We start from the raw sequence: 17,147 nt of genomic DNA, 5'->3' as shown, positions 1-17,147 counted from the left end.
AAACAAAAAACAATTCTGAAGAAAAAAAAAAAAGTCACATCATGCGCACCTGTCATCTTCTCTACATTATCAATCCACTGATTTTTCATGGTTTCAAAGTGCTCATAGGCAGCCTGGTTCCCTGGATTACTCAACAGAATGCGAGCAGCAGACACAACCTGCAAGTAATATAAACAGTCTATTAAAAGTAATGAGGAGCGAGGAGAGGCATGGTCAGTAAAGCTAAAGCCCATTTGGGAACCAATAGACTAGCAGCAGTAGAATCTTTGATGTTCTTAACTATACATGTGGATAATGTGTTGTTGTTTTAAGGTTTCTCTCTATTCATTCAAAGCTTTTATACATTTTCTTGCATCGCCTGTAAAGTTAATGTTAGTGTGTTTTACATGGCAATACCAACTTATCCTCAGGTATAGCATAGGTTTATAAGTTCTACTAGCCAGCCAGCCATGAATGTAGCATAGGTTAACAACTGGCAATGAAAGCCAGTTATCATTCAACCTGTCTCAAATGACGATTTGTAAAGTTTGATTTTTGGGGCTACCATCAGTCCAAGAAATTAGTTATAAGGCCATGTACCAGTGGTGTAAATACTGTGCAGAGGCTATGGGGCCTGGACTGCAGCTCCCACTGCACCCATTCAGGGGCCACCCCCAAAGTATGAAGTTCCCTATTTACTTACCGTGCCGTGATAGTATGGCAGCAGAGGATGCAAAGGGGGGGCACTTCATCTAACATTGCCCCACAATAGCATATTATATCATACCTGAGGTGTTAGCTCCCTGGAGGACTTCACAGCTGCTTGTATCCCTTCGACCGTGGATTTATTAGCCGATCCCACAGCTGCTGCTTTCTCCGCCGTGGCTCCGAGGCGAGCTGCATGGTTTTCAAAGTTGGCGGCTCTCTCGTCAAAGACCTGATTACATGTTATAGAAGTGTATAAGGAATGAAATATAGCATTTATTACATCACCTGTGACAATCTGAGGACTAGTTTTCAACTAACCTCTTCTCTGTTCGGTGCGTCAGGAGGCGAGGTGGCTGCCACAGCTAGGAGTTTGATCGGAGTGGTGGTATCACTAAATACATCAGACACCTCTTGTGTCATCACCTCCTGCATTTTGCCCTTCAAATCCTTTAAAGGGTGCAAAGGGACATTTTCACAATAAGAATACAAAAAAGTTTTCCCACGTTCGCTACAGCTACTCATGTTAACACATAAAAGTACAAAAAAAAACCCTGCAAATCACATAGCTAGCAAAACGAATGGGCAAATAGCCCAAAACCTCAATTTCATGCAATTACCTTCAGCGCATCCTGCAGTTGAGCAGCCACAGCACGTGCCTGGGGTGTGTCCCCTTCGCCCCGTGCTGCCATCTCAGCAAGCTGTCCTGCTAGTTGCTCCACGCGATCACATCTTGCCAACATATCCTGGCGGTAAGGTCCCATCATTGAGTTGGCCAAGCGCCGACCCTCTGCTACTAGACCACGAATGGCAGCCTGACCTTCACATAGAAGAGATTGCCTATAAGTCTTCAAAACAAAGCCCCAACTTACAGGAAATGCAAATGGTTTTTAGAAATGAAACCTCCTGTAGGATATGAGTTTCTGGTGCGGTCTGTCCGCTAGGTATTAAACATGGTACATCAACAACACATGGCGCAGTGTGTTCTATAACCCTTTTAACATTTTTTTTTTTTAAACCCTTATTTTCTAAAATGTTATCAAAACCATGACAGAAAAATAAATGAATAACAGACACAAACTAGAGAAGTATAACATTTAATTGAGACAAAAATAAAAGATGAATTCTACAAATAGGAATTTTCTTTCAAGACCATTTAACATTTGTGGTGTTCGGTTCATTTGAATGGCCTGCTAGAGTATATCACTTCTAACAAACGGGTACAGTACCATATTCTTTGAGGAACACAAAACCCTATCCACCATTTTGACAAAACTCATATACACAACAATAAGCTGTTAATTTTTTGACTTACCCACTCCACGGTCATCCACAGAGGGGTTGTCAATCCATCTCTGAGCCTGCTCCACTTTTCCTTCCATGTTAACTGCTGCTTTCACAGGGCGGCTGTTGCCCACAGCTCGGTTCACCTTAGTTTGCAGGTTCTGCAGAGAAGTTGCTATTTGCTTAGCTAACGCACGGGCTTCTGGCGAGTCCCCTTTTCCCCTTGGGCAAAAAGTAGCTGATTTCAGAATATTGTACGCAAATACATTTTCACCCATAACTCAAAAGGTCTGTGAGTATCTGTGTTCTCACACACTCAGCCTCCACCTTGCTTGTTCTCACACACACTCAGCCTACACCTTGCTACTTACTGGCGACGGAGGTCAGACAGTTTGGCAGTAAGAGCTGCTATTTCCCCTAAGGAGCGCAAGATGTCCTCTCTGTCTTTGGGATCCTCGCACAGCTCAGCAATCCTCTTAGCCTCTGCTAGTATGCTTCGGATGTTCTCCTCTCCTTCCGGGCCACCATTGGGATCTGCAAGCCAGCTCTGTGAGAAGTCAGTGTACAGCATATTAGGTAATGCCATGTCTATACATTACAAGCACAAGCTTGCCTATATAAATCTGTAATAATTGCACAGTTTTCCACCAAATATCCTTTCAGTAAGGACTCAAATCTTCAGTGGTAGCAATAGGAATATTGGTAAAATTAGAAAATAAAAAGCGAAACTAAAAAAAGGTATTCGCATACGTGTTTTTTTTTTTTTTTTACTAGCCATGTAAATGACACCTAAAGAGAGTTACTGTACATCGATTATATTTTGTTAGATGATGAATGCCACATTTTAGCTCACACAACCTTAACTAGTTATCCGTAAAGGAACAAAAGTCCTGTCTTTCAAATATCAGTGTTGAACTTGCAGCAAGATAACCTGCACCCAACGATGGTTTATCTGTGTTTTGTCACTTGGTTTATTCATCTACAATCAGTGCACATCATTCTGTATGTAGGAGTAACTAGATCTTACGGGGCCCATACACCTGCAGCTCTCTGATCAACGGACCCAGCTGTTCCACCAACCAGATGCACCAATCAGTGATCCATCAGGGGATCGGGCATACAAGCACGTTACAAAGTTCCGTCTCTGCAATCCCCCTGGGATCCTGATATTTACACGTTTAAGATCCGCAATCCCGCAGCACGACCATCAGGGGATTGTCCCAACACACCGCTGGTGTATGGGGACCTTCACATTACACTACCACTTGCTCAATTCACTTATGTAGCTAAACTAATGATTTATACTACAGACAACACCAATGACGTATTAAAGTATAAAAATTTGCTGCTCAACAATAAACCAAAAACAATAAGAAATCCTCACAAGACTGCTGTCAGATATTTCTAAAGGATATTTTTAAACCATCAACATACAAGTTCACATGGGGGATAGTTAGAAAAACTGGTGTTTACGCCCCTAATGGCCAGATGTCAGCTGTTATTTTTCAAATGCAATTTAGAAAATGAAAGAAGAAATTTGATTGGTTGGGATCACTTCCTGTTTCTTCTGCACTACTTTTCATAGATGTATCCCAATGTAAAATTTTGCCAGTGTTCACACATTGAGGGCACATAATCCAAGTGTAATGTGACCACCTTTGTATAGTCTTACCTGGGCAGCATCAATCTTTTTCCCAATTGCCTGCTTGGAGTTTGTTAGGGCTTCCAATTTATGGGCAGCATTCTCCACTTTAGCTGTTAGTAGATCAAGTCCCTGAGATACCTGCTGTGCTTTCTGCATTGCAATAGGAGTAGCACCTTGCCCCCTGTATAATAGAAGATGCCACACAATTCAACACAAAGTCACTTTAAAAAGATCAACAGGGCTCAAAACAGTCTTTGGATTTTCAGTGAATTCTACAGAAAGGACCCAATTTTTATTTTCTCAAACGTATCTTGCACTAAATTAACCATAAGGTAAGCTCTGCACAGACAACACTGCAAGAGTATAAATAAATATTTTTGGTACTTGTGTATTATCACGGTGCCCAATTAGCATACTACCCTACCATACTGAAATCGCATTGCATGTCACGTTACGCCATGCGATGCGATTTCAGTAGTTAATATGGTACTTCTATAGCGGTGTCTGTTACGCACTTAGCGTAACTGTGGTTTCAGAATTAGCGTAGGTAACGTAAATTGCGTAGTCAGAGATAGTATTCCCGCTCCCTGACAGAATCATTTTGAGGTAAATTTCTGACAGGAATGGCAGCATCACTCAGACCTGCAGGAGAATTGTCCCAAATGGCTGAAGCTGTCACTAATATGTTCAGCCTGCCTAAGACGGAGGAGGCTGTCCAATTCTTTCAGCACCATCATCTGCTGCCGCTGACGCAGAATTGTACCAACTGCCAGCCTATGCACTTGACAGGAGTGCATGTGGCGGTGCCATATCAAAGCATGCCGTCAGAAGGTGAGCCTAAGACCGGTTTCCGGGGAGCCGCTTATCATTCCTCACCCTAATAAGATTGCTATATTCCTGGGCAGAGGAGCTCACATTAAATAGATTATTGTGAGCGTCAGATCCAAATTTCAAATAAAACTGCGGTCCTGTACAATAGATGGATGCGGGAGGCCTGCACCGTGGACCTGATGGCGCAGCCACAGCGGCGTATCGGTGGGCCAGGCCAGATTGTTGAGGTCGATGAAAGCTTATTTGTGAAGAGAAAGAGCAATGTCGGCCGTACTTTGTCTCAACAATGGGTTTTTGGCGGCATATCACGTGAAAGTGGTCAGTACTTTGTGATAGTGGTGCCAAAATGGGATGCCACCACTCTGATAGCGGCCATAAATGAGAACATCGAGCCAGGCACAACCATTTATTCAGATTCCTACAGTACAGAGCAATTGGAACAGGCTGGATATAATCATGCCAGAGTTAACAACAGATATAACGTTGTTGACCCCGATAATGGTGTACATACACAAAATATAGAGCGACTTTGGGGCACATGCAAATGGCGGAACAAGGGCCAAAGAGGCACCGCACGTCACCATTTGCAATCCTACTTGCATGAGTTCATGTGGCATAAAACTTTGGGTGCTCATAAGCCATTTGAGCGCATCCTTCACACGCTGAAGCTGCTTCCAAAGGCAGATTGACTGTTTTATTATCTTTTATTGTTCATGTTTTTTCCTCATTAATGTTATTCTTAATTGATTGCTATTATGGTCATTATTTATTGTGATTACTTTATTTAATATGCTCTTTCATTATTACTTGTTAAGTAAATACCAGTTATTCGTTAACACATGTCTTCATTACGTTTTCAGATGTATGATATTGCAGGTGTGAATGTGTCCCGAAAACACCCCCACTATCCACTTCATCCCGAAGCGTGGTGTGCGCAGCGAGCAAGCGTTACGCGTCCTCCCAACCTTTTCATACCCCCACTATCCACGTCGGCGTGGAGTTGATTTTATATAGTGTGGCGAGCGCAGCGATCCACCGAGCCCGAAGCGTGGCAAACCCTGCAAGGGGACGCGGATTACTTATGTATTCCGCGTCCCCTTACCACGCTTTGGGCAAATAACAAAAATAATTCAACTAGAGATCTAAGTTAATAAAATGTAGTTATTTTAGAACTAGTAAATAGCCACTTAAAGGCATAGGGCTCAATATGAAATGCAGTGTAGCAGTGGATAATAACTGGTAGAGGGAATGCCCAATCACCTATACTCCTATTACAAGCATGCCACTTAGTATATAAACAGTACAAATAAAAGTTTTGATATGTAATAATATAGGGCCATCTACTCTAACACAATGGCAGGTATTCAATGCTGTTTGTGAGTGGTGACAGCGAGCAGGGCTTCCTGCTCGCTGCCACCACTCACCCTGACAGTTTTCAACACACCCTCCGCATACGCCAATTCCCCCTTGCTCCGTTTTTTGAGCGAGGGAGAATTGGCAGATGCGGCTACAGAAGCAGCGAGACTCGCGGCTAAAAACTGCAAGTTTTCTGCAGTAGCCGCGGGTCTCGCTGTTTTGGGGAATTCTCGCCGTCCTGTGACGGCGAGGATTTCCCCAGAACGTTGAATAGAGCGAGCGGCTGGCGCGGGGGTTAAACAGCGAGGATCGCTGGTTTTCTGCAATCCTCGCTGTTTAACCCCCTCGCCGGCCGCTCGCTGCAGCATTGTTTAGTGTCCTAGATATATAATCTTGTACGCTACCCGAGAATCACCAGATATTAGCACTGCAAGGAATAACCACTCCAAGCAACAAATGCCAACCCCAAGTGCCCAATTCTAACCACTCAGAGTAAACATCCAGCTCAGAGAAATAAACTATTTTGTGCACAATCACATTTTGGATACTTTGCTTTATGGTACGAGGTATATTTGTATCTAGGCAATTCCTGTTAGTTGTGATTTTCCTTAAAATCGAGACGGACATCGGCTGAATCACATAGGAAGATATCATACGATACAACATCTTGGGGAAATATGGAGGGTACACGGATTTGCTTAGTACCGCTAATCTACATCTGTGCCATCTCAGTCACCCAAAGGCGCCATTCAGGTACAAGAGTAGCGGCCAGTATCTTATCTAAAAAAGTATAGATTCAGAAATAAACATATCCCCTATAAAAAGAAAGAGTTAGAATTCCTTGTGTTGAGAGCGAATGATGAAACAAATGATACAACTATATCTAGCCGTCAAAATGGTGTTAAAAGTAAAATAAGTAAAACAAACACCCCTTAAATCAACCCTTCCCCATAACCCCCACCCTGTATGACTTACCCCCAACTTAGGCATACTTGGTTCCCTGAAAAATTCCCTGAAAAATAATATACAGGATATATATATACAGAATAATATATAATAAATAACGTATAAAAACCAGGGCAAAAAACGTATGACTACTAGGCTGAGACCAGCTCTCCCACCAGAAACAGACGTAGCAGGTCTTCTACATATAAAATATTTAGAAGTGCATTCCAAGGAGAAACAAGATGTTCTATTATACATCAATACTCCAGTAACAAAAAGGGTGGAAAAAAATTAAACGTGGTTGGAGAGGGTTTGTCTCAGCAATAAAGAGAGAGCATTCGTCCAGACAAATTTCCACATCTCGACAGAAAGTGAGTAAAATACCAGTCCCATCCCGAAACATTCCAGGGTGTACAGTAGAATATTTAGTGTGAACGAAAAAAGGAATGCTGGAGTTTCAGGTTGTCTATCATACAGATGGGGAGGATAGTTGGGGAGACGGCAGTGTCATCACAGCATCCATACATGAAGTAACAGTAATTCTGTAATTTGTGCAGAGCCAATGGGAGGATTGAGTCCAGACTGTACATAATCTCAGGATTTATAGAAGGAGTAGACCTTATCGCCATCATCAGTTCCTTGTGCGTACAAGAGGAGGATGGTGCATCCAAAAATAGACAACTTCAGGATTTGCAGATATTGTAGGTTTAAGGGAAATCGACTCAGCAACCATAATCCCTTTGGCTCCTTTTGCAGAGGTAAAAGGGAAGATCAAATGCAGTCATTTGTATAACTGCAGGAGTTGCATAAATCGCAGGTTTATAGCAAATAGGTACAAAGCCTGGAAAACCTTTAGCACATTCCTCAGGAGTACATGAGGTGGAAAACAAATCCAATTGTACAGTAGCAGGAGTAGAGGTTTATAACAGGTATGCACAAAAGTTGCATCACATGGCTCATTATGAAAGTGGAAAAGGGAATCCAGGTGTAATTCAGCAAATTTATGAAGGAGTCTCTGATTTGAGGCATGCAGAGCCTGAAGGATTTGCTGGGGAAAGTATCCATAGTGCAAGGTAGGATCACTGAGTAAAATACAACACAGTAGGAGGAATCCAACTAACCGCTGCAGAGGTGATCAACAACAAAATGGCGGTGTCTAGCACACCGCTAAATTTATAGGAGGGGGCAGTCAGCCGTGAGTACATTGTACAGAAAGCAAACACCAATCCAGAAGCAGCAGGAGATCTGAGAGGAACAGTCCAACATGTGGCACCAGGAAGTCTGTGCAGAGACACCTAAGCAGGAGGATCCAAGATGGCCACGGGCACACCCAAATGCCAGGACACTCCAGACAGAAGCCAAGGAGACAGCCGGGAGGGACCAGTTGGGAGCCCCACAACCAGGAACAGGAAAGGCAGTTGAAACGAGGGACCACCCATTCCGCACAGTGCTTGGCAGCAGCCGTCACAGCCCGCAGCACCACGTCAGGTGGTCCCGCCACAGAGAACGCCGGGTCGCAGGAGGGCAGGTACAGGAGGGGAGTCTCAGCCGGGCTGCCACAAAAGGTGTATGAGAAATAACCCAATCTCCGTAATCCGGCTGGAGGGGGTAGCGCTGCTTGAAAGGATGAGCTGAACAGGAGTTTGGGTGGGAGAGCCAGCAGACACGTCTTGCTTATAGTTACTCCAGGCCACGCCTCCCTGCAACAGGTTTCTAACGTACACCTATACTTGCTACGTTTCCTTTGAGGCAGTCTCTCCGGAGCTTCCCATACACGACTACACTAACTAAACCCTTACTGTAGGTGGTAGCTACTTAATGGCATGGTCACATAACTGATGGCTGCAGCAATGGAGATACAAATTTGTCACTATAAAATTGATGACGATAGATAGAGATATATATATATATATATATATATATATATATATATATATATATATATATATATATATAGATAGATAGATAGATAGATAGATATACACACACACACACACACACACACACACACACACACACACACACTGCATGTGCAACTGTTCCTACCTGAGCTAAAGGTCACTGCTTAGAGAATGCAGTGGGTCACATAAATTATCTATGGAGGTTATTATGTCAATACAATTATTTACCTTGCTCTTAGATCCACCACTTGGTCAGTCATCTGTCCTAGAGTCTTGCATGTCCCCAGGATGTCCTTCCTCTCCTTCCCCGCACACAACTCCCCAACTTTCCCTGCCTCATCTAGGATCTGGCGGACGGCTTGCTCTCCGGCGTCACCTGGGCAGACAGAAGCAGTGGTAAGGTCCGGCACAAACAAAACAAGAATGTAGAAAGCAATCATGAAATGAATGTAAACTCTACAAATGAGCGCTTCCATTCTAGAGTATAACAATGTGCCTGCACAGTCAAGGCCAAGATTAGATACAATGTACATATGCATACACAGTATCGTTCAGCCCAAACAGAACTCCAATGTACAGAGCACATTGCATACTGTAGTTATACAGGATTCAAATATAGAAATGAACAAAATCAAGAACAGAACCAAATGTTTCATCTTTACCTGGAGGAGCATTAGGGTCCCTCAGCCAACCCTTTGCCTGGTTCATTTTAGAGTCAATCAGTGCAAGTGCCCTCTTCATGGCCTCTGTGTCCTATCAATAGACAATCATGGAACCAATGAGATTTTCATCTCCCCACCGGAATGTTCAGCACTAAATCAGCTGCAAGTCTCACATCAAACAAGCAAGCTCATTATTATAATGTTATTATTTTTTTGTCTGTTTATGCCAGGTGACTCCTTGATCCCTTTTATTCTGTATCCCCACCCATTCCGTAATAACGGTACAAAACTTAAAAAAAAAAAAAGCAAGCTCAGCACAGCAAACTGGTTCAGGTGACATTATACATCAGAACCATATGATTTTCATGCAACTGGACAGCCAGTGTACTGATATATTGGGCAGCTGCTTTAGATATATCAGCCATCGGCTGTGCTACACAGTTGACCCATTATGTCAGTGAACAACGTCGTTCAGACATATTGCTAGTACACACTGGCTGACAGACCAGCGATATACCAGATGTTCAATTAAACAGCCAATATAATTGGTCAATGTGTGTACCCAGAATTAAGTTCCATACACACTGGGCGACTATGCCCAGCGTGTATGGACAGCGATGATGCCAATCCGACATAGGGGGGAGGATGGCTTTGCATAGTGCAGAGCTATGCAAAGCCGTCCTCAACGCCGCTCATCTGCTTGTATAACCAGTAGATGAACGGCTTTCCGGCGATGATGCGGGAGCGAGCAGCAGTGCTCATCGCCGGGCCATACACACTGGGCGGCTGAGCTGAAAGCCGCTCAAACTGGGTCTTTTGAGCGACTTTCAGCTCAAAGTCGCCCAGTGTGTGTGGGCCTTTACACTGCCTTGAAATAGAACATCAGAAATGTACGAATTGCAAAAGGGTTTACAAGTTGCAGAATTACTCACTCATTCTTAAGAGACAATGGTCTAGCATTTTGCATTTCTTAATGATATTTCTTTTTTCCCATTATTTTCCCTTTGACAGAGGCTAGCACTGCAGGACACACAGATGCCCTTCAGCGAGTCAAGGGGAGAGTCTCAGCCTGTTTCCAGCTGGGGTTGTAGGTCTGTACTAAACATTTAAGGGCTTTTTTCATTATCGGACATGTCCAACCTGTCATCAAATCTATAAGAACAAAATCATTTTCTAATGTCCTAAAAAAGTAATGTCTTTATATTGTTTATGTTGTCTTACATTTTTTTTTACAAAAGGGTTGAAAGTCAAACAGTTACATTCAATAAATCCATGCAGTCTCCAAAGCATCAAACAATAACAGGCAAACACAAGTTGTAAATGCAATAAGTCTAATATGCAGTACATTAAAGGTGCGTACACACGGGGGAGATATATTGCTCAGCAATATATTGCACAGTTTCTCCTTTTCATCAGCAACCAGAGATGGTCGCTGATGAAAGGGAACCTCTGCCGGCGGTGCCACAGAGGTAATCAGCTGGTCGCAGGAACAAGCTCCTGCGACCAGCGATTAAAATGGGGCTGGAAACGGGCACACTCCCATCACTGGCAATATGGTCGCCAGCGACCATATTTCCAGCGATTATAGCCCAGTCGCTGTCGTGTGTACACGGCTTAAGTGATAACAAGAGCAAGGAAACCAAATATCCAAAAAGTGAAAAACATTGTGGGTGACTGAGAACATTTAGATTTATTATAATTCTGTCACCCAAATAAAAATCCCAAACCATCCATAATTATTTATAAATGAGACATCAAACTTGAAAACAAAGAAAAGATCAGTAGATACAAAGTTTGGTCAGGGGTACTGTAAGAGTGCTTGGAGGCACACAAATCATTCAGGGCAAACAATACCACACAATTTAGTTGGCACACAGACGTATAGGTGGACAGGATCTTCAGTTCTGCCTGCTATTTTTAACAAAATTTGTAGCAAAAAATATATAAAAATGGGTTTAAAGAACCACATGTTGCTGCTATGCGGAATTATGTAATACACCATTAGGAAATAATCAGACAATAACCCAACAGAAGGAGTTCATAATATGTTACTTGCAGAACAGAATCATGGCATTTCCCACACACAAAACCATTAGAACAGAGAATGTAACCACAGCACTCTCAGGGTAACAGGACATGCTGTGGCTGCAGAGAGCTTACCTTCTACACCCAGAACACAAGGAACAAATACATAAAGAAAAAAAAACAGTGAAAATGCAGATCCCATTTAGGATAAGAAAATGTAAAAAAAATAAAAAATACAAGGGAAGACTGAAAACAGAAAATGCAGAAATCTATAAAAAAATATATTTTAATAAACTATCAAATACAAGTTTAGAAAACATAAAAAAAGACAACCATTCACCAGATTTGGTTGTTCTTTAATTGATTATAATAAGCCCTTTGCACAATGCACTTAAAAAATATATACTAAATGGGGTTTCCAATCTGTCTTTTTAATAAGACTGTTATTTAAATGGTTTGTGATTGGGGAATGAGGTCATAGGAGATCCCACCTGTTTGGGGTTTGGCAACTATGGAGTATAGTTGGGAAAACAGCAAAAGATCATTTTGATTTGACAAGATAAATATCATTATGGCAGCGTCACTATAGATGTACAGATATCCAATCAGATACATGCTACCTTTCTATTATCTTTTCATTATGAATTACTCTCAGACTAAAGCCTAATCTAGCCTTTGTGGAGATGTATGCAACCTTGCAGAGAAATAAAGTACCAACCAATCAGCTCCCATCACAGGCTATGTCTGAAAATGAAAGTTGGGGGCTGAAAGGCTGGTACTGTACTGTATCTCTCTAATGTTTGAGTCATCTGCTTCAAGCAATATACAATAGCTAATTGAAGAACTGCATTTATCTTCGGTTCCACCTCTCACCTTGCTGGCCCAAGCGTCTTCATCCCACGATGTAAGTTGCAAGACCCGTATTATTTCATTAATCTCTGCACTCATCTTCTCCACTGTGAAGTTACGATTTTTGAGAGCCTCTTCAATGCCATGACTGCGGGAGTTCTTGGTTGTCACAAAGATCTTCATGGCTGGGACAAAGTGTGAAAAAACAAAAAAGGGAATGTCCAGACCAAATTCCAAAACAAAAGCAAAACACAAAAATCTTCATAACAAAGTAAGAAAATCAGAGAGAAGGAATCAGGAGTAAAACCACAAACCGTAACATCGGAAGACATCTGGTATAGGAGGAAATACATACCAGAGATCAGGACTGGCAGCAGATCTTTAACAGTGTTCATGGAATTTACAAGCATGATACGATGCTCCTGGTGGGTCAACTCCTGCTGACGTTCATCAATCATTTTCGCCATCTTTGTCATTCCTAGAACAAGATCCACAGACATCTAAGAGGCTTGTGTACAGTTGGTCACAAAAGCAGTGTCAATTATTAACTCTTTGAGTGCCAACAGCTGTGTGAGAGATGCGCAAAAATATCTGCTAAAAATGCCAACATCTCTGTGAGAGATGGGCAAAATACTTGCTAAAAATGCCAGCGTCGCTTACATTTGTTTTATGAATTCAAATTAAAAATGTTGTTTAAAAAAAAAAAAAATATGATATTTCCTATAAAATGTAAACATTAGGGTAAAAAAAAAGGCAGCATACAAAAATATCTCAATATATAGAACTGCACATATCCTCCTGAGAACTGCAGCACGTCTTGGTTATACACAGAGTAATAACAACTTACTCTCCCTAAGCTGAACCTCACAAAACCTGCATATCTCATCCACACTCATTCAATTCCATTCATTATTACAGGACTTTTGTGCTGCACCCAGTCTGTGGAATGTTTTTTTTTTGTTTTACCTGCGCACTGAACCTTCTATGCTCGGGCTAGCTGCTGCACTTAACGGTTGACTAGGCCCGCTTTGGTCTACAGCAGTGGTAGCCAACCCTAGCCCTCGAGAGCTACCAACAGTTCACATTTTCCAGACAACCTAGCTGCTGCACAGCTGCACTCATTAATCACTAACACATTTTAAAAGATCCACAGATGGAGCTAATTAGCTCACTTGTGATTCTGTGAGGAGAGCTGCAAAACATGCACTGTTGGTAGCTCTCGAGGACCTGGGTTGACTACCCCAGGTCTACAGGAAAAGGTTTTATGGTTTGTGCTGCGCTCTGCCCTTACCCTTGTTTCTAAGTGAGTGTTCTCTGCTGGTTTACACATATACTAAAACAAAGCTTCTAACACTACTACGTCTATAAAATGTAGGTACTTGTGTACTTTGGCGGCGTCCCCGATGTCCGTCGTACGATTAACGGATCGCATCGCATGCCATGCACCCGATGGCATGCGATGCGATTTTGACCCCCTATACGATAAAAAAATCGTATAAGCACCCTAATGGGTGCTTACACCAAAAAAAGACACTCTTTTCTTTCCAAACAAATATGTCCTTTTCGTGTCTATGGTAGCACACCCTCACACTCAATTACAATAAATTGTTGATAGTATACAAGGAGGGTCCACCCTTGCATAAAAAACAATTTATTTCTGTGCGACTGACCATACCCTTCTCAAACTCCCTGCTTACAATGTTAAATGCACCCCCACGCCACCCCCCCACTATAAATGTGAACCCGAAGCGTGGCGAGCGCAGCGAGCCCGCGAGGGGCGGCGGTACGCGTCCTACGACCTTTTCATACCCCCACTATCCACGTCGGCGTGGAGTTGAGAATAGAATAGTGCAGCGAGCCACCGAGCCCGAAGCGTGGCGAACCCCGCGAGGGGACACGGATACCTTCACAGGGAAACGCGTCCCTTCGCGGGCTTCACAGGTATCCGCGTCCCCTCGCCACGCTTCGGGCTCGGTGGCTCGCCACACTATTCTATTCTCAACTCCACTCCGACGTGGATAGTGGGGGTATGAAAAGGTCGTAGGACGCGTACCGCCGCCGCTCGCCACGCTTCGGGTTCACGTTTATAGTGGGGGGGTGGCGTGGGGGTGCATTTAACATTGTAAGCACCCATTTGGGTGCTTAACATTGTATAAGCACCCGTTAGGGTGCTTATACAATGTTTAATCGCATCGCATCGTATGGCATTGTATGCCATGTACAATGGCATACAATTTCAAAATTGTATGCCATCGTGCACTATCGTACAATATCGCGTTGCATCGCATACCATCGTATGCATTATGGTATGCGATGCGCGCCGCCAAAATACACAAGTACCAAAATGTATCACACTGGGAGTCTGTGGAATGCCCGCCCAAGCACAATAAGACTCTCCACTAATCTCCAAACCTTTATGTGTTCCTCGAAAACCCACCTCTTCAGGCAATCTTATCAAACTCCGAAACCCACATAGCATTTATTAACCTTTCCAATCCTATTACATCCCACTGCACAGTCCAAACTGAAGTCCTCTATGAATGTAACTCCCCAGTTTGTTTTATTACTGTTGCTTCCAATTGTAAAGTGCAATGTAATTTACGGCACTGTATAAAAAAACAGTTAAAACGGTTAATAAACAATAATTCATGTTTGAGAGGAGTATGCTCCTACGCTGCGTCATTCTTAGTGACCCCTGGTAAGGTCACGTCACTCTGCATGCTACACACTTTGGAGTTCTACAAAGGTCAGGCTACTTAGTCCCACTTTAACAACTATATACACGAATATCACCACGCTGCATGTTCCCTACACCATTGTTAATGCCATTCCTTAATAAACCTGTAGTTCACTGTGAACTATTGCAGGTTCACATATTGGACCAAGGTTGACCAAATTCTCTTCACCAACAGTAAATATCAACAAATCATAGCTGGTGACCAAAAATTAGAACAGAAATTCTTTTAAATCCCATAGTTTGTCTGTCCCTCCCCTTTAGAATGTAAGCTCTGATGAGCAGGGCCCTCTTCCCACATGTGCTTTTCCTTCTCTTACTTAAACCATCCTGCAGTTTTCTGCCATGCGGATACTTATTCCAGTGTGCTCTGCTGATGCAGCAATGTATATGTACCCTGTACTTGTCCCCTATTGTATTCAACTCTAAGTAATTGTTTTGCTTATTCATTTATGTACTCTGTAAGTGGGTGCTGCGGATCCCTTGTGGTGCAATATAATAGTATTATTATGATTATTATTATAATAACAATAATAATAGATTTTTTTAGCTTACTAAATCTTATTTAGTGTGCCGCAAGGTAAAACGGTTGAAAATAACTGGCCTAGTGAAACACTTTGATGTTGTAAGTCCATAGTATAATGTAAGGGGATAGACTTGAAAACCTGCAACAAAAGTGTATGGCTACACTTGGTCTAATAATGTGGTCTAAAAAGATATTATTGTATTCTAGGGGATCGCTCATTACGTACACAACAACGTACACTACTGCAGGACGGCTTTGGGAGCACACTTCAAACGCTTTGTTTAGAAAGAAGGACCAGGTTCTGTGTGTGCTACTGGTTACCTTAAAGACAAAATAGAGGGACTATTGCTTCTAATCAGCGGGTGGTACCTACCTTTATTGCTGAGGCAGGATCACAGTCAAATGTAAATATAAGGAGTCACTTTCCACTTTCCCCTCCTTTAAGGCTCTAGTAATTGACTCAATGTCTAAGGAACGCTTTGTGTACATGCAAAACAATGCCAACTCTAAATTTGACAAGACTCTGTGCTTTCCACCCCTGGCCCCTCCATTTAACCTTCTCCATTACTATTCTATATCTCATGATCTATAGATTCTGCCTGTAACATGACTGCGCAATTCATGTTCTGTTTTTACGATTTGATGACTTCGATCATTATTATTTTTTATGTTTAGACTAGTTGTCTTAGCTGGTAGATTAGTTATGTTTGAATTTGCCCAACAAAGAAAAAAAAAGACTGAAGAATCTGAAAAATACACTTGAATACAGACTTCTTACTCTTGTTGGTTTATTATTAGCAAGTTTGCGAGTGTTGCACACAATACTACGTGTTATTTTTGCTGAGCTGTATGCTTTCTCTACACTACACGTATGATCTTTACTTGCTTGTTTATATTACTTGATCTCTGTCTGTGCCATTTTTTATTCTTGAATAAAAAAAAACACTCTATTAATATATATATATATATATATATATATATATATATATATATATATATATATATATATATATATATATATATATATATATAGTCACTTAGGTTACTGCTGCAACAGAGTAGTTACCAATGCTATTAGGAAATCACGTACCAGGTCCCAAGTTCTTGGTGTAAGTGACCAGATCCTCCATATTCTCAACTACCTCTGCCACAGTCAGATACTCCAGGATACCTTTGCACACTCTTATTATTTTCCTCACCTGTTCAAAAGGTAAAAATAAATATCCTTCACGCTGACAACACCAAGCAACCACAATACATAACCACAGAACATATTGGCAATGCCTGGCTTACCTCAGCTTCATCAAATGTCAGGAGCAGGTCTGAGGTGCCAGAGAGTATTCCACGGGATCCATCAATGAGATAATCGCGGGCTGGAACTGAGTATGGATCCACATGCAGCATCTGCGCAGCCTGGACAAGCTTCGCGCAGGCATTTTCTACTCTGGGGCAAAAGAGTTATGCAATAGTTACCCCAGGAACAGAATGTCTGACTTCACAGGCACTAACCAATTGGAAGTCTAGATGAAGATGTACTCATTATTAACCCCCTGGCTGCTGAGGCTTTGATTCTCATGTATACGGAGGGAGTTTTGGCATTCAGTGTAGCACACACATTAATCATGCCTTCAGGTGGCTTTATTTTTCCATAAGGATAATTAGCCACTTTATAAACTGAACAATGTTCTTAGCTTAGGCTGCACTA

The 17,147-nt window shown here is 42.2% G+C and overlaps 1 protein-coding gene across 2 annotated transcripts in view; it reads right to left on the bottom strand.

Annotated features, from left to right (window-relative positions):
* Window positions 1–17,147, bottom strand: part of VCL (vinculin) — a 106,674-nt gene that overhangs the window by 28,536 nt on the left and 60,991 nt on the right. For both annotated transcript variants that reach the window (XM_083146200.1, XM_083146201.1), the window contains exons 3-15: window positions 16,736–16,886; window positions 16,533–16,641; window positions 12,538–12,660; window positions 12,207–12,367; window positions 9,309–9,399; window positions 8,875–9,022; window positions 3,641–3,794; window positions 2,340–2,515; window positions 2,000–2,190; window positions 1,305–1,504; window positions 1,006–1,134; window positions 767–916; window positions 50–158 (exon numbers count right to left, since the gene is read on the bottom strand). In XM_083146200.1, coding sequence (XP_083002326.1) covers window positions 50–158; window positions 767–916; window positions 1,006–1,134; window positions 1,305–1,504; window positions 2,000–2,190; window positions 2,340–2,515; window positions 3,641–3,794; window positions 8,875–9,022; window positions 9,309–9,399; window positions 12,207–12,367; window positions 12,538–12,660; window positions 16,533–16,641; window positions 16,736–16,886 — 1,892 coding nt within the window. The remainder of the gene's footprint in view (window positions 1–49; window positions 159–766; window positions 917–1,005; window positions 1,135–1,304; window positions 1,505–1,999; window positions 2,191–2,339; window positions 2,516–3,640; window positions 3,795–8,874; window positions 9,023–9,308; window positions 9,400–12,206; window positions 12,368–12,537; window positions 12,661–16,532; window positions 16,642–16,735; window positions 16,887–17,147) is intronic.

The sequence above is a fragment of the Crinia signifera genome, chromosome 6 (assembly GCF_055691185.1).
Source record: "Crinia signifera chromosome 6, ASM5569118v1, whole genome shotgun sequence".
Taxonomy (NCBI): Eukaryota; Metazoa; Chordata; class Amphibia; order Anura; family Myobatrachidae; genus Crinia; species Crinia signifera.
The sequence above is the reverse complement of the archived record's forward strand: the minus strand, read 5'-3'. Positions and strand labels throughout refer to the sequence as shown.